The sequence below is a fragment of the Ammospiza caudacuta genome, chromosome 20 (genome assembly GCF_027887145.1).
Source record: "Ammospiza caudacuta isolate bAmmCau1 chromosome 20, bAmmCau1.pri, whole genome shotgun sequence".
NCBI lineage: Eukaryota > Metazoa > Chordata > Aves > Passeriformes > Passerellidae > Ammospiza > Ammospiza caudacuta.
Genome location: NC_080612.1, coordinates 8,365,087 through 8,381,591, shown reverse-complemented (window position 1 = coordinate 8,381,591; position 16,505 = coordinate 8,365,087). Strand labels below are relative to the sequence as shown.

Sequence of the window (16,505 nt, the reverse complement as noted above, 5' to 3'; positions counted from 1 at the left end):
GGGCGGAGCGGCCGCGCTTCCGCTTCCTGCGGGATGGAGGCGGCGCGGCGGCCGCCGGTGCCGCTGCTGCGGCTGCTGCTCCCGCTGCTGGCGGCGGCGCTGGGCGCGGCGGGCCGCGGCGACCCCGGGCCCGTCACCTGCGGCTCCGTGGTGAAGCTGCTCAACGTGCGGCACAACGTGCGGCTGCACTCGCACGATGTGCGCTACGGCTCCGGTAACGGGCGCGCCCCCCCCCCCCCCCCCCCCGCCTCGGTTTCCTCGGTAGGCTGAGCTGGGTGTGAGTGATGGTGGTTCTCTCTCCTCCGCAGGCAGCGGGCAGCAGTCGGTGACCGGCGTGTCGGCGGCGGATGACGGGAACAGCTACTGGCGGGTGCGGGGCCGCACGGCCGCCGTGTGCCAGCGGGGCACGCCGGTGCGCTGCGGGCAGGCCATCCGCCTCACGCACCTGGGCACCGGCCGCAACCTGCACAGCCACCGCTTCACATCGCCGCTCTCCGGCAACCAGGTACCGGCCGGGATCACCAGCCCGCGTCCCCGGGCTCGGTGTGCTTCCCTGGGCGTGATGGGGCCCGCCTTGTCACTCGGCTCTTGGCGGGTCCCCTGAGTCTCTGCTGGGTTGTTCCTGTCCCTGCGCATCCCGTCTGGGGTCCCCTCGTCCCCCATACTGCCAGCCCCACTTTATTCTCCAGTCATTCTCCTAGGTTCTCCCAACCAGATCCCCCATATGTCTACTAGCATTTCATAATTCCTGGCCCCAGATATGTCCCCCATGTCCCCACCGGTCTCACCTTGTTGCCCAGTTCAGAGTGGGTCCCTACCAGCACTGCCTTGTTCCCTGGTCCCAGCTGGGTCCCTGCCCAGTCCCACCTTTTTCACAACTCCCCAGTGCCCTGCCAGTGCCTGAATCCCAACCAGAGCCTCAATCACAACCAGGTTTCTCTGCCCACCTCATTTTTCCATTTTTCCATCCCGGCCCCAAACGAGCTGTTCTTTCCCCCCAGGAGGTGAGTGCCTTCGGGGAGGCTGGCGAGGGTGACTACCTGGACGACTGGACCGTGGTGTGCAGTGGCACCTACTGGGCCCGGGAGGACGAGGTGCGCTTCCAGCACACCTCCACCGACGTCTTCCTCTCGGTGACGGGCGAGCAGTACGGGCGGCCCATCCACGGGCAGAAGGAGGTGCACGGCATGGCCACCTCCAGCCAGAATAACTACTGGAAGGTGATGGAGGGCATCTTCATGCAGCCCAGCGAGGCATTCCAAATGGAGCAGCACCACGCCGAGCTGTGAGGGACGGACAGACTGATGCTGAGCTTCTGGGCGCTGCCCTGCTGTGTTCGGGACTGCTGAGGCCAGGGGATGGCTCCTGTCCCCACCTTGGGACTGACACACACCACTGACACAGCGCCCCGGCACAAAGCAGATCCTGATGTCCTGAATTCAAAGTGGAGCAGATTTAATTGTTCCAAATCTGACACTAAACAGGCCCCAGCATCCAGACCTGACCCAAAGCAGCTCCCAACATCCTAAAACCACTACAAAGTACATCCCAATGTCCAGGCCTGACCCGCAACAGAGCTCAACATCCTAGGTCGGCACAAAGCAGGTCTGAAGATCCCAAATTAGCACAAAGCCAAGCCCAACATCCAGACCTGACCGAAAACAAATTCCCAAGCTTCCACCCTGTCCCTTTGCAGCCCATTCTGTCAAAGGACCTTGCCCTTAAAGGACTGCTGTCCCTGGGAGCTCTACCCCTTGCTGTACCCCAAACTGTTCCTCATGCCCTGCAAGGACCTGGGGCCATAAAAGCGCTGAACTCTGCCCTGTGGTGTGGCTGTTTGTGTGCGGGATGCAGGGGATGTTCTGGCACAGGGGGCCAGACCTGGTGTCATCTGCACTTGCTCCATCCCAGTGCCAGACTTGGTGTGATGTGCCCTACTCCTCACTCCGTTTCTGTGCTGGACCTGCTGTGTCACCCTCCTCACTCCATCCCAGTGCCAGACCCGGTGTCACTCCTGTCCCAATCCTGGTGCCACCCCTGTCCTTGTTCTGATACCACTCCTTTCTCCATCCTGGTGCTGCCCACGTGTCATTTGTCTCCCCATCCCGGTGCTCTCCCAGTGTCTTTGCTGTCCCCATGCTGGTGTTGCCCTGGTGTCACCTCTGTGCTGTTCTGATGTCCCTGCTCTCTCCATGCTGGTGCCGCTGCAGTCCATCCCTGTCCCCATCCCTTTTCCCCATCCCTTTTCCCCATCCCCATGTCCCCGCTATCCCTCTGTCCCCTTCCCGGTGTCCCTGCTGTCCCTCTATTCGCACCCCGCTGTCCCTCTGTCCCCGTGCCGGTGCGATCCCGCTGTCCGGCTGTCCCTGTGTCCCCATCTCCGCGTCCCGCGGCCCTGGCGGGGCGCTGCGGCCGCCGCTGTCCCCGTGTCCCGCTGTCCCGATGCCGGTGCGGCCCTGGCGGGGCGCTGCGGCCGCCGCTGTCCCTGTGTCCCCATCCTCATGTCCCCATCCCCGTGTCCCGATGCCGGTGCGGCCCTGGCGGGGCGCTGCGGCCGCCGCTGTCCCTGTGTCCCCATCCCTCTGTCCCTGTGTCCCCATCCCCGTGTCCCGATGCCGGTGCGGCCCTGGCGGGGCGCTGCGGCCGCCGCTGTCCCCGCCGGGCCCCGCCCCGTCCCGCCCCTCCCAGCGGCCACTCGGGGTGCGCGGGCGGGCGGCCCCACGGGCGGCGGCGGCGGCGGGGCCGGGCCGGGGCAGGGGCGGGCGGGAGGGAGGAGGTCTCTCCGGGGCCGGGGGCCGCACCGGGGCCGTGCCCGCCATGCCGCCGCCGCTGCCCGCCGCGCTGCTCGCCGTGGTGCTCGTGGCGCTGCTCGCCGGGCTGCTGGCGCGGTCAGGGCCTGCCGCTGGGGACAGGGGGGTGACGGGGCTGGGCGGGGGGCACGGCGGGGACGGCGGGGGGACAGCGGAGTGGGGGGCGGCAGCGCGGCGGGTGGGGCTGAGCGGGGCTGGCAGGAGCCCGCAGGGTCCAGGGGAGGCCCCAGGGCTGGCGGTGGCGTGCGGGTGATTTGGGGGAGTTTTGGGGGTGGTAAAGGGGGGTTGGGGTGGTGTCAGGGGTGCGGGGAGCGTGCGGGGCTGGGGGTGAGGTGTTGGGGGTCTGGGGGGAGGGAGCAAAGGGGACACAGAGGGCTTGGAGGGGTGTCAGGAATTTGGGGGGTCGCAGGGCTGGGAGGTGAGCCTGCAGGGGATTGGGGGGCTGTGGAGCTTGGTGTTAGAGGCTTGGGGGCTTGGAGAAGTTCAGAGGAGCTCACAGGGGTGGGCATGGGGGCCAGGGGGGTGTGGAGGTGTCTGGTCTTAGGAGGGGGCTGTCAGGGATTGTTGGGGATGGTCCTGTAGGGTCTATTTCCCACCATGAGTCCTTTGGAGCTCCTGTCCATCTGTGGTTGCTGGAGCTGGTGCTCAAAGGACAAAGAGCATCTCTAGACCCCAACCCCAGTGGGGAGGCTGACCCTGGCCTTCCCCCTGTCCCCACAGATGGCTGGCATGTCGCCTGGCTGTCACCTGGTGCCGGCAGAAGCTTCATGCAGAGCTGAAGATCGGCTCCTTTGGCTTCTTCTGGGCCCAGAACATCAGCCTCAAGTTCCAGCGGGAGCAGCAGACTGTGGTGGGTACCTGGGCAAGGGGTGGTCACTGCCAGACAAGGCAGGGAGGGTGGTTGCTGTCACTTCCAGGCTGGCAGCAAATCCATGGAGCCACTCTTCTGTTGAACACCCCCATGGCTGGTGCCAGTCCCTTCCTCCCATGGCCAGACTTGGGGTTTTGGCTGCTCCTTGCATGATCCCAGGCACTGGGGGTGGAGTGGGAATGTTGAGATGAGCATCACAAGGCAGAGCCAAGTTGTTTCTTCTCTGACCTAGCTGTGTGTCCTTACAGGAGATCGACAACATCTGGATCTCCAGCAAGCTGAGCCGGGAGCTGCCGTACGTGCCCCCTCCCCAGCTCCCTGCCTGCTCCCCTTGGGGGTCTGCCTCACCCCTCGCCCTGCTTGCCATCCTGCTGCCTTTACACCTTCCTGCCATCCTTATTGCCCTGTGGTCATCTCTGTGAGGGAGTGACCCACACTTGGAGGTGACAGTGTGGCTGCCTTTGTGCTGGTCGTGTGACAGTGTCTTGTGGGTGCCCTTGTGCTGGTCCTGCACGTCCCTGGGGTAGGGGGAATCCCTGGTGCCAGGGCCAGGTGTGCCAAGTGTGAGCTCCTGTCAGAGCTGCCTGTGCTGTTGCTCCCCAGGCGCTACTTTGAGCTGCGTTTTGGCGAGGTGCGAATCCGCACGGATCTCCAGAAAGGCCCTGGGTTCCAGCCGTCCGTCCCAGAGGCTCCCAGAGAAGCTGATGGAAATGAAAGCAAGACAGAGCTGACCCTTAAACCCTCCCTGCTGAGGCTCCTTAGCCAGGTGAGGCACTGTGGGCTGTGAGAGGCTGCTGTGGGCTGCGCTGCTGTCGGATATCCCTCACAGCAGCACCTTCCCCCCAGCTCTTTTCCATCCACATGGATTCCATCAACATCATGGTTCTGCACGTGGCCACCTCAGAGTCTCTCTGGCACATCCAGGCCAGCCAGACACGTCTCCTCCTCAATGGCAATGGGAAGAGGTAATGCTGTGCTCGTACCCCTGTCTGCTTCCAGGGCAGGGAAGCTCCTCTGAGCCCAGCCTTGTGTGTGTCCTCTCTCTGTCCCACTCAGCAGCATCCCATGTCACCTGTGGTGTGACGCATTAACCTCCTCTGAGGCTGGCCTGGTTCCTTTTCCTGTCACAGGAAGCTTGAGTTGTGTGTTCTCTCAATAATGTGGCGTGCATGGAGTTAGGGCATGCTCTGCTTTTGGGAACACTTGGAGCAGGGACCTGGGGGTCCCTGTGTCCCACAGGAAAGAGGGCAGGAACTTGTTTTGGCAGCAGCAGGACCCACATCCTCCTTCTGTTCTCTGCTCTCCCCAGCCTGACGTGCGAGGTGAGCCTGACAAAGGTGAACAGCAAAGTCCTCAGGAGCAGCCAGCTGGTGAGTGCTGGAGGAGGGAGAAATGCCACACTTGGAACCTGGGTAATGCCTCTCTGGGACACGCTGAGGACCTGTCTCAGGTGTCCCCGAGGCTGGGTGACGCTGCCAGGTGCTGGGCTCTCTGCTGTGCCCTGCTCTCCACCTGCAGCAGGCACTGGGAGGGCACTGTGTGACTCCCTGTGTGCTCCCTGCTGTGTCCCCTGTGCGCAGGATGACACGTGCCTGGCAGAGCTGGCCCTGGCTCTCTCCCTGTCCCTGGAGATCAGCAGCAAGCGGCGCCTGGTGGGCGTCCGGCTCTGCGTCCGCACGCTGCAGGCAGAGCTGCACGAGGGGCTCTTCTGCAGCCCCCTCCTGCGCCACGTCACTGCTGGGGCCCAGCACAGCAGCGTGGGGGAAGAGCCCAGCACAGGTCAGGATGAGGACAGGAACAAGTTTGGGGCAGGGCAGGGGCTGGTGGTCCCCATGGTTGCACTGGAGCCAGAGGGTTTGGCTGTGGGATCACCCCCGAGTGCGGGGGTTTGGGCAAGTCCTTCCCGTGACTCCGTCTGTCCTTCTGCAGGCCCAGGGGAGCCCTCAAAATCCCTGTCTGTGCTGAGCAGGGACACACTGAAGCTCATCCCCAGGAGGGTGGAGATGAAGCTGGAGAACACCAGCATGGTGCTGTCCATGAACAGCCAGAAGAGGTGAGGGGCATGCTGTCTGAATCCAAAGTAATGCTGGGGACATGAACCTGGGGACAACTGTGCCATTCCCTTCTTGTCTCTTGGCTCTGCTGGACTGCAGAGAGTGAGTCCTAGAGCCCACTCCAGTGGGAAGGACTGACCTGGGCTCTTGGAGAGGGAGGAAGGCACGTGAGCTGGTTCTCCAGTAGGACAGCTGACAGGATCCTCAGGCGATGGGATGAGAGCACTGAGCTGTGCTGCAGCTGGGCTGCTGTGTTTGTCCATGCCAGCATGCTGGTCAGCTGGTGATGAGAGACAAGGAGATGACAGTGGAGGACATGACAGTGCAGTTCCCTCCTGGCAGTGACTCCCTGTGTCTTCCAGGCACCTCACCTGGAGCCTGAAGCTGCTGCAGTTTCTATATCAGCGTGAGGAGGAGCAAATCCCATTGCGCAACTTCACGCCCACCTCAGACCTGGACCAAATGAGTGTAGACCTCCACCTGGAGGGCAAGTAGCCAGGAGGGCACTGATGGGACAGGGCTGCCATCACTGCCCTCTGCCACCCCTTATTTGTGCTCCTCTGTCCCCCCCAGATGGCCTTCTCCTGTCCCAGAGCCGCCAGCGCATCGTGTGCCTCAACTCCCTGAAGACCAGTGTGCAGGTGAGCGAGCGCTGGGCACACTCTGTCCCCTGGGGGTGGCTGGTTTGGCTCCTGGCATGAGTTTTTTGCCACCTGGCCCTTTCCCTGCTCTAGGTCACAGCCATTGACCTCTCGGCTGCTGTGCTGCTCAACACCTGCATCATCCACTATCGTCACCAAGAGTTTTCGCACTGGCTGGGGCTGTTGGCACAGGAATACAGGTGCCAGGCGGTGCCTGTCCCCAGCCAAGGGCACAAGGGAAGGTAAACCTGGCCTCAGTGCAGCTGCTGGTATCACAGCTTGTTTCCTCTTGCTGGCCACGCTCTGGCATGGTGCCTGGGCACTCAGCACCTTATCTGTGCACCACCTGTGGGATGGGGAGGCTGGTCAGGAGCTGATCAGGGAGCCTCTGCAGGGAGGATATCCCTCTGTGCCTGCTCCCTGCCAGGCTCTGTGGCACACAGCTCCCAGTAACAGCCCATCCCTGCTTGTCTGTGCAGGAGCTATCCCCAAATCCTAGCGCCCATCATCCTGTGTGCCTCGCTGTCCAACGTCAACGTGTCCGTGCAGCTGGGGGACACGCCACCCTTCGCCTTGGGCTTCAACTCCATCTCTGCAGGTACAGGCTGGATCAGGGACGTGCTGGGCTCTTCTTGGGGTCTGCTAGAGAGGCAGCAGGGTGGGGATGGAGAAGGTGGCGCTGCCCATGTGTGTGTGGCCAGGGGCTGTGGATCCCTGCCTGGTTGTGTCTGGGGTGCCCATGTTTGGGTGAGCCTTGTCTGCAGTTCCCCCTCCTCTGTGCCCACAGACTACCAGCACCTGCGGCCACAGAGCGTGCACCAGCGAGCAGTGGTGGCCGTGGACCACCTGTGCTGGCGAGTGGGCAACGACTCCCACATCCAGCGTGCCCCACATCCCCCCAACATGCACGTGTGGGGAGAGGCCCTCATCCTCGACTCCTTCAACCTCCAGGTGAGGGGCAAACTGAGGGACAAAGGGGGGCTTTCAGTCTCAGACTCCATGTGGGTGGCACAGGGATGTCCTGCAGCCTGAGAGTGATCATCCTGTTTGTCCTACAGGGCAGCTACAACCAGCCCCTGGGCATGTCCAGCGCCCAGTCAGATACGCTCTTTCTGGATTGCACCATCCGGGGGCTGCAAGTGGAGTCGTCTGACACCTGCACTGAGTGCCTGGCCAGGGTCCTGCCCCTGTTCTGCCCAAAGCCTGATGGGGCTGAACTTGCCAAGCAGCCATCCTCTGCCTCCAGCGAGCCCTGGGGGCTGCTCTGGAAGGTGGATCTGAAGGTGGAGGACGTGAACTTGTTCACACTCTCGGCTGTAGTGGGTAGGTAGCATCCAAGCTGATCCCAGATGGCTGTCCTGGAATAACCCTGGCATGTTGTGCTGTGCCTCCAGCACTGACCTGCTGTCTCTCCAGGTGCCCTGGAGCTGCGGCTGGACACGCTGACTGTCCTGGGAAGTGCTGAGAGCTGCACGCTCAGCGTCCAGGGCATGGTGCTGGCCTTGGTGAAGAGCATCACTGAGAAAATGCAGCCGTGCTGCAAAGCTCCTGCCATCCCCAACCCAGTGGCCAACGTCTCCGTGCTCTGTGTCACCTACCACAGCAGCATCCGCTCCCTGGAGGTTGGTTTGGCTGTTGGACCACTGCTTTGTCCTATTCTGGGGTAGATGGGGCAGGGGGAGGATTGGCTGGCACGAAAGGTGCTGTGGGGAGGACGGGGCCATTCTGTGCTGGCCGTGGCAGTGACGTGGTGCTTGCTCACGCTCTGGTGCAGGTGCAGTGCGGTGAGGGGCTGGCAGTGCTGTGGAGCCCACCTGACCACATGCACCTGTACCATCACACCCTGGCCACCCTGCAGTGCTACGAAGCCTTGCGGAGCGCCCTCGGCCACAGGACGCTTCCCTCCCCACCCCCAGAGAGCCCCGTGTCCCACCCAGCCACCCCTACCGAGTCACCAGCGCCCCTCCAGCCAAAAGGGCCCCCTCCCAAAAGACTCCTGTCACTGTCCCTGGAGCTGAGCTCTGCCAAGCTCACAGCCTTTGTCTCTGAGGCCAACTACATCAGCCTGGCTGCGGAACGGACCTCGGTCAGCTGGCACGGCGGCGCCCTGCACGGCTACTGCCCCGAGCTGGCCGCTGGCTTTGATGGACACAGCATCTTCAGCTTCAAGGAGGTGGAGGTGAAGCTGCTGCCGGAGCTGGAGGAGGTCGTGCGGCACCGCGACGCCTTCCCCACGCTGCGCACCCTCCGCAACCGCGGCTGGGCCTTCTCCTTCGCCAGCGTGACCATCGAGTTCCCCTACCAGTACGACTTCTCCCGCACGCTGGACGCTGCCGTGGGCGTGCAGAAGTGGCTGAAGGGCCTGCACCGCCCTGGGCGCCCCTCCAGCACGGCCCTGCCCCCCGACCTCCTGCTCAAAGTCACCCACTTCTCCTGGGTCTTCCTGGATGATGTCTTTGAGGTCAAGTTGCGAGACAACTACGAGCTGATGAAGGATGAGAGCAAGGAGAGCGCCAAGCGGCTGCAGCTGCTGGACGCCAAGGTGGCTGCGCTGCGCAAGCAGCACGGGGAGCTGCTGCCTGCCCGCAAGATCGAGGAGCTCTACGCCTCGCTGGAGAAGAAGAACATCGAGATCTACATCCAGCGCTCGCGGCGCCTCTACGCCAACACCCCCATGAGGAGAGCCCTCCTCACCTGGACCCTTGCCCACCTGGAGCTGGTGGCCATGGCTGATGAGTCCTTCCATGGCACGGAGCGTGTGTTGGAGCAGATGAGGGACATGGATGACGTCAGCCCGTTCCCCACAGAGGGTCTGGAGATGGTCACCCAATGGTGCCGCATGATGAAGGGCACAGTTGGCAGCTTCTTTGGTGAGTTGCTTTGTGGGGGGTGCCCTTGGGGGATAGCACAATGGCTATGTGGCCATTGTGGTGCGTAACCAGGGAGGGAAGATGATTTTTGGAGGTTCAAAGGGAGTGGGAAGGAAGCAGAGATGTGACAGGACGATGGCTCCTACTGTGTCCCAGAGTGGGGGGCTGCCTGTCTGTTTGCTGCCCCATTCCTCAGCCCTTCCTCCCCCCGCAGTGCGGATCCGTGACTACCCCCGGTACCTGTTTGAGATCCGGAACTGGCAGCTCTCGGGCCGGCTGCTTGGGGCCGAGCAGTGTGGCCAGGCCTGCTCCCGGCGCCGCCAGCTCCTCAAGCTGGGGCTGCCCTGGGGCGACGCCACAGTGGAGAGGAACATGCCACCCTTGAAGTTCTACCATGACTTTCACTGTAAGACCTGGAGGAATAGGGAGGTCTGTGGTGGGGTAGGGACAGGGCAAATGGCTGAGCCAACCTCTGTGTCCCCAGCTGTGATCTCCCAGTACACCATCGTGTGGGGGCCCTGCTGGGACCCAGCCTGGACCCTGATTGGCCAGTGTGTGGATCTCCTCACCAAGCCCTCAGAGGACCCCAGTGCCCCATTGCCCTGGTGGGACAAGAGCCGCCTTCTCTTCCATGGAAACTGGCACATGGACATTGAACAGGCCAACCTGCACCAGCTGGCCACCGAGGTGGGTGCTGCTGGACTGGGGAGCAACATGGTGTGGGGTCAGCTCACACCTGCCTCTCCTCACACCTGCCCTTGCAGGACCCCTACAACACTACAGAGAACATGCACTGGGAATGGAGCCAACTCTCCTTCCACTGGAAGCCCGGGCAGTTTGTCTTCAAGGGCAACCTGGATATCAACGTCCGGACAGCCTCCAAGTGAGTGTGGGGCCATGAGCACGGGGGGCCCTCACCAGTGCTGGGGGGTGACTGGGATCTCTTTCTGCATTCAGATATGACGACTGCTGCTTCCTGCACCTGCCTGACCTGTGCATGACGCTGGACCTGCAGTGGCTGTGCCATGGGAACCCCCATGACCACCACGGCGTGGTGCTGCGCTCCCCCGAGTTCCTGCCCGAGGTGCCAGTGGGGCAGCAGTATGACTCCTACCGTGCCTTCCGCTCCGAGAACCTCAACCTCTCCATCCGGATGGACCTGACACAACCCAGTAAAGGTGGCTGACAGCATCCTGGGGATCCTTGGGGGAAAAGGGCAGGGCATGCTGATTGTGGGTTGGGTCCTGGCCCCATGGTGCTGGCTGATGGTGGGTATATTCTCAGAGTACTCCCAGCCCCGGATCCTGCTCTACAGCAGCACCCTCCGCTGGATGCAGAATTTTTGGGCCACGTGGACCAGCGTGACACGGCCCATCTGCCGTGGGAAGCTCTTCAACAACATGAAACCCAGCAAGAAGAAGCTGGGACAGCACTACAAGCAGTTGTCCTATACTGCACTCTTCCCCCGGCTTCAGGTAATTCCCAGGGCGAGGAATCCGGTGTTTCCTCCCTGCTCTGCCTCTGCTGGATTCTCAGCTCCTGCTCTCTGCTCCCTCTCAGGTGCATTACTGGGCCTCCTTTGCCCAGCAGCGGGGGATCCAGGTGGAATGCTGCCAGGGACACATCTTCACTCGGGGCACACAGCGGCTCATCCCACAAGGTGAGTGGGAGTCCTGCCAGCAGCACTGCAGGCACAGCAGGGCCCTGGCTGAGCCCTGTCCCTGTCCCCCAGCTGGCACGGTGATGAGACGCCTCATTTCGGAGTGGAGCATCACACAGATGGTGAGTGACCTGAGCCAGGTCACCGTGCACCTCATGGCCTCCACTTCTGATGAGAACGCTGACCACCAGCTCGACACCCTGGTGAAGAAAACCCACCTGCTGAGCCTGTCCTCCCTCACCTACCAGCGGCACAGCAACCGCACGGCTGAGGAGGTACCACTGCGAACAGGGCACAGCAGCTTGGTGGCAACTCCAGCACAAGGGGATGTTGGTTATTGGGTGCAATGGGGAAGGGATTTGGCTGGGGAAGAGAGAGAATTTCAGAATCTACCAAGCACCTCACTTTGTGCCCATGCTGTGGTCGCTGGGGTGGTCTGGGCTCTAATCCCCATGCTCTGCCTGAGGGGCTGGCAGGGCTCCTAATCCCAGTGCACAAGGCCACTGGGCAGGGCCAGGGCCACAGCTTAGCTGTGCTGAGGCACTGTCCCTCTGTGCCCAGGAGCTGCCCTTGCGTGATGGGGATGATGGTTTCCACACACATCAGCTGCACTTGGTGGACCTGCGGGCGTCCTGGACCACCACGAACCGGGACATCGCCTTCGGCCTCTACGATGGCTACAAGAAAGCGGCTGTGCTCAAGCGGAACCTGTCCACTGAGGCCCTGAAGGGGCTGAAGATCGACACACAGCTGCAGGCCAAGAAGCTGAAGCGTGGCCCCCTCTCTGCTCACTCCATCCCTGCCAGAGTGACCGCTCCCATCACCAGTGGCCGGCCTGAGAGAGCCTCCTCAGGGGGTGAGCACAGCCGGGAGGGGAGCAAGGGGAAACCCACAGCTCAAAGCTGTTTTCATTCTGTACATGTGAGACATCCCCCACACAGCTTTGCACTGACCTTTCTCCTTCCCCAGGGGCCTACATGCTGCAGAAGCTCATTGAGGAGACGGACAAGTTCGTGGTTTTCACAGAAGAGGAGTCGGGGGCCAGCGAGCAGCTCTGCGGCATCGCCGCCTGCCAGACCGACGACATCTACAACCGCAACTGCCTCATCGAGCTGGTCAACTGCCAGGTACCTGCCTGTCCCCTCAGCCTGGCTCTGACAGGGGCTGGGCCTGCCCCAGAAAGGTCCATCTGACCCCTGGGGTCTCTCTCCCCACAGATGGTTCTGCGTGGTGCAGAGACGGAGGGCTGTGTGATCGTGTCCGCTGCGAAGGCACAGCTGCTGCAGTGCCAGCACCACCCTGCCTGGTATGGAGACACTCTGAAGCAGAAGACATCCTGGACTTGTTTGCTGGATGGCATGCAGTACTTTGCCACGACAGAGAGCAGCCCCTCTGAGGGGGAGCATGGCCAGCTCTGGCTGGAGGTGAGTGTGTGGTGGGTGAGCTACGTGGGGCACAGGTAGTGCTGTCAGTGCCCTGGCCAAACCAGGGAAAGTGAGGACAGCCAGTCCCTCCTTGCTTCCCCAGGTGAAAAATATTGAGGAGCATCGTCAGCGGAGCCTGGACTCAGTGCAGGAGCTGATGGAGAGCGGGCAAGCAGTGGGGGGCATGGTCAGCACCACCACAGGTACTGCCCACAGCCCTGGCTGCTGTGCCTACCCCAGTCCCACTTGGGTGTGACTCCAAGGCTGGTAGAGCTGAGGGCACCTGTCCCATCCCTGTGTGGCGCCAGGAGGTGGCTGATGCTCCAAGCCCTGCACTGTGCAGTCCCACTGTGCTGGGACGTGGCACTCTGACTGTGGTCCCTCTGCCTGTCCCCAGACTGGAATCAGCCCTCGGAAGCCCAGCAGACGCAGCAGGTGCAGAGGATCATCTCTCGCTGCAGCTGCCGCATGTACTACATCAGCTACAGCCACGACATCGACCCCGAGCTGGCCACGCAGATAAAGCCCCCTGAGACCCCTGCCAACCAGGAGAAGGAGGATCTGCTGAAGAAGCAGGAGGGTGGGTGCAGCCAGGCAATGTGCTGTGGGGTTAGAGCTCTGGGCTGACCCATGGCTAACTCCAGGGGTGATCTCTTTTGGCCCTGCTGAGGTCAGAGGGCTGCATACAGGAGGGGTCCCCAACGCATTTCTGGCCATGCTGAGGCCCCACTTGCCCCTTGTGTCCCTGCAGGAGCTGTAGACACCTTCACCCTGATCCACCACGACCTAGAGATCTCCACCAACCCCGCACAGTATGCCATGATCCTCGACATAGTCAACAACCTGCTGCTGCACGTGGAGCCCAAACGCAAGGTACCCACGGGGTCCAGGTGTCCGTGCCACTCCCTGCACCCAGGCAGGCCTAACCTTGCCCTGTTCTATGCCCAGGAGCACAGTGAGAAGAAGCAGAGGGTGCGTTTCCAGCTGGAAATCTCCAGCAACCCCGAGGAGCAGCGCAGCAGTATCCTACACCTGCAGGAGGCCGTGAGGCAGCACGTGGCCCAGATCCGGCAGCTGGAGAAGCAGATGTACTCCAACATGAAGGTGAGCCCGCATCCCTGGCTCCCTGGGATCCACACTCCAGGGCAGAGGGTGCTGAGGGTTGTCTGTCCTTCAGTCCTTGAAGGATGACAGCAAAAACGAGGTGCTGCTTGACCTGAACCACCGGCTGCAGCAGCAGCTGAGCCAGGAAAAAGCTGACCTGCAGCTGGAGAGCGAGGAGCTGAACATACTGATCAGGTAGGACAAGGGGGAATGGCTTTAAACTGAGACTAAGTGTGGATTGGATATTAGGGAGAAATTCTTCCCAGTGCTGCACTGGCACAGGTTGCCCAGAGAAGCTGTGGCTGCCCCATCCCTGGATGTATTTAAGGATAGGTTGGATGGGGCTTGGAGCAACCTGTGACAGTGGGAGGTGTCCAACCCAAACCATTCTGATTCTATGATCTCAGCCTTCCCCAGCATTGTGTTCCCCTTGCTCTAGGACTCCCACATCCCTGCTCTCTCCTCTGTGCTGCAGGTGCTTCAAGGACTTCCAGCTGCAGCGAGCCAACAAGATGGAGCTGCGAAAGCAGCCGGAGGACGTGAGCGTGGCACGCAGGACTGAGTTCTACTTTGCCCAGGCACGCTGGCGCCTGACAGAGGAGGATGGACAGCTGGGCATTGCTGAGCTGGAGCTCCAGCGCTTCCTCTACAGCAAGGTGTGGAGTTGGACAGTGCCCACAGCCCCTGAGCTGGGCATGGGGACATTGGGAGCTGATGGCTTTGTCTGCACAGGTCAACAAGTCGGATGACACGGCCGAGCATCTGCTGGAACTGGGCTGGGTGACCATGAACAACCTGCTGCCCAACGCTGTGTACAAGGCAAGTGGCAGCTGGGGGAGCAGCTCTGCATCATCCTGGGGACCCACGTGGTGTGGCAGAGTGGCCTGTCCTCACCCCAGCCACCCATCCTCTTCCCTGCAGGTGGTGCTGCGTCCCCAGAGCTCCTGCCAGTCCGGCCGGCAGCTGGCCCTGAGGATTTTCAGCAAGGTCCGGCCTCCCGTGGGAGGCATCTCCATCAAGGAGCATTTTGAGGTGCCAGGGCTGGGCTGGGAGGTGCCAGGTTCTCTGTGGGGCACAGGCAATGTGTGCCTGGCTCTGATATGTCACTTTCCCACAGGTGAACGTGGTGCCTCTCACCATCCAGCTCACCCACCAGTTCTTCCACAGAATGATGGGTTTCTTCTTCCCTGGCCGTAATGTGGAGGAGGAGGAGGTGGGGGATGAGGAAGATAAGTCCAAGCTGGTGACAACAGGTGAGAGGCTCATGATCACCCTCCTCTCTGGATGTCCTTGAGCAGCTCTGGCTGCATGTCTAGGATTATCTTTGTGGGCAGCTGCTGTCCAGCCATGAGTTGAGGAACAGGGATTTGTGGTCTCCCCTGTGGGACAGGGAGGTGGTGGGAGGGTTGGGGTCATGGCTAACCCCTGGCTGGACACCCCCACCACCACCTCGCACCCTGTTTGCCCCAGGAATCCCCGTGGTGAAGCCACGGCAGCTGATCGGGGCCGATGACTCGCTGGGCTCAGGGAAGGGAGTTGCTCAGGGACTGAACCGGACATCAGGGGTCAGAAGATCGTTCCGAAAAGTACCTGAGGTACCTCCTGCTGCCGTGAGGGGGGAATCTGAGAGCCCTGCTGTGGTGCCAGTCTGTTTTCCTTAACTGCAGCGCTGGGTAGCCATGTCCTCCCACACTTCCCTCCCACGCTTGTCTGCTTTCTCCTGCTCCCTCCCACCACGAGGATTTGCATCCTTTACAGCCAGGCGCCTGCACGCTTGATGTGATCCCTGTATCTCATTTTTCCAACACCGTGCCAGAGCAGCTCTCACCTCTCCCTGATGAAGCAATGCTGTGGCCTAGTGCCCGGCTGTCCCTTCCCTGCTGGTTCCTGGCTGTGTCCCTTCTCCTTCCCTTCTGCTCATGGCTTCTGCTCTGTCCCCAGCATCCCGTGGATGACATCGACAAGATGAAGGAGCGTGCAGCCATGAACAACTCCTTCATCTACATCAAGATCCCGCAGGTGCCACTCTGTGTCAGCTACAAGGTGTGGGACCAGTGGGACAGGATGTGCTTGGGGTGCTCTGGGCCATCATCCCCACACTGCTTGACACCTCTGTCACACAGGGGGAGAAGAACAGCGTGGACTGGGGTGACCTGAACCTGGTGCTGCCGTGCCTGGAGTACCACAACAACACATGGACATGGCTGGACTTTGCCATGGCGGTGAAGAGGGACAGCCGCAAAGCCTTGGTGGCACAGGTACGTGGGACCACATCCCTCAGGCTGCCAGAGCTGCTCTGCCCAGGATGGAGATGGTGACCCCAGGGTGGGTGGCACGTTCCCCAGCGTGGGGAGCAGCTGCCCTGGCTCAGCAGCTCAGGCTGTCACCTGGGGTTTGGCTGAGCCCCCTGACTCCGGGGCAGGTGATCAAGGAGAAGCTGCGCCTGAAGCCGGCGGCGGGCGCCGAGGCCCGGGGGAAGCTGGAGAACAAATCCGACGGGACCATCCAGCAGCAGGAGGAGGACGAGAAGGCTCGGCTGCTCATCGGGCTGAGCGTGGGCGAGAAGAACCCCAGCAAGAAGTCGATCTTCGGCAGGCGCAAATGACGGCAGCACCCGGCAGGCCGGGAAGGGACTTGGGGTGCCCCGTGCTCCCCCCCAACTTGGGGGGACACCCCAAAGGTGAAGGGGGGGCTGTGCTGCCCAGCAGTGCCCGAGGAGGGCTCAGCCACGTGCAGACCCTCGGTAGCCCCGTTGTTGTGGGGCAGGGGTGGAGCAGCACGGGGATGTGGGCACAGGGTGCTCCGGGGCTGCTTTGTGGGGTGCAGAACCCTCGTGCCAAGGGCCCCTGGGAGCTTCTCCCCCTCCCTGCTGTGCGGGTGCTGGGCCCAGCCCCTGGGCCTGGTGAAGCAGCAGGATCGCTCCAGGCTGGGAAAAAGGGGAACGGGAGAGAGTTTAAATAAAGAGTTTTTAATTTGGAACAGGCTCAGGTCAGTGCCTCACCCTGCAGTGCTGGGCTCAGCACCGTGCCCCATCTCAGCCCGGCAGCCCCCCATCCTTGCGGGTTTCACCC

At 62.1% G+C, this 16,505-nt stretch overlaps 2 protein-coding genes across 2 annotated transcripts; both read left to right on the top strand.

Annotated features, from left to right (window-relative positions):
- The first annotated feature begins 33 nt into the window (after positions 1-33).
- On the top strand, positions 34-1,806 carry SDF2 (stromal cell derived factor 2). The gene is made up of 3 exons (XM_058817638.1): positions 34-214; positions 309-505; positions 1,002-1,806. The coding sequence occupies exons 1-3, from the start codon at positions 34-36 to the stop codon at positions 1,287-1,289; spliced, it is 666 nt and encodes a 221-aa protein (XP_058673621.1). The 3' UTR covers positions 1,290-1,806.
- A 1,031-nt stretch (positions 1,807-2,837) lies between these two features.
- BLTP2 (bridge-like lipid transfer protein family member 2) lies at positions 2,838-16,391 on the top strand. The gene is made up of 39 exons (XM_058817621.1): positions 2,838-2,888; positions 3,531-3,660; positions 3,930-3,976; positions 4,285-4,447; positions 4,528-4,646; positions 4,991-5,051; positions 5,262-5,460; positions 5,611-5,734; positions 6,098-6,222; positions 6,309-6,376; positions 6,470-6,618; positions 6,856-6,974; positions 7,164-7,327; positions 7,435-7,699; positions 7,793-7,998; positions 8,151-9,246; positions 9,461-9,652; positions 9,731-9,933; positions 10,011-10,129; positions 10,204-10,424; positions 10,531-10,721; positions 10,807-10,906; positions 10,979-11,181; positions 11,468-11,762; positions 11,876-12,033; positions 12,124-12,330; positions 12,434-12,533; positions 12,728-12,910; positions 13,082-13,203; positions 13,279-13,434; positions 13,508-13,629; positions 13,910-14,090; positions 14,167-14,253; positions 14,356-14,466; positions 14,552-14,687; positions 14,905-15,029; positions 15,376-15,477; positions 15,558-15,692; positions 15,857-16,391. The coding sequence occupies exons 5-39, from the start codon at positions 4,543-4,545 to the stop codon at positions 16,037-16,039; spliced, it is 6,312 nt and encodes a 2,103-aa protein (XP_058673604.1). The 5' UTR covers positions 2,838-2,888; positions 3,531-3,660; positions 3,930-3,976; positions 4,285-4,447; positions 4,528-4,542; the 3' UTR covers positions 16,040-16,391.
- Positions 16,392-16,505: the final 114 nt, after the last annotated feature.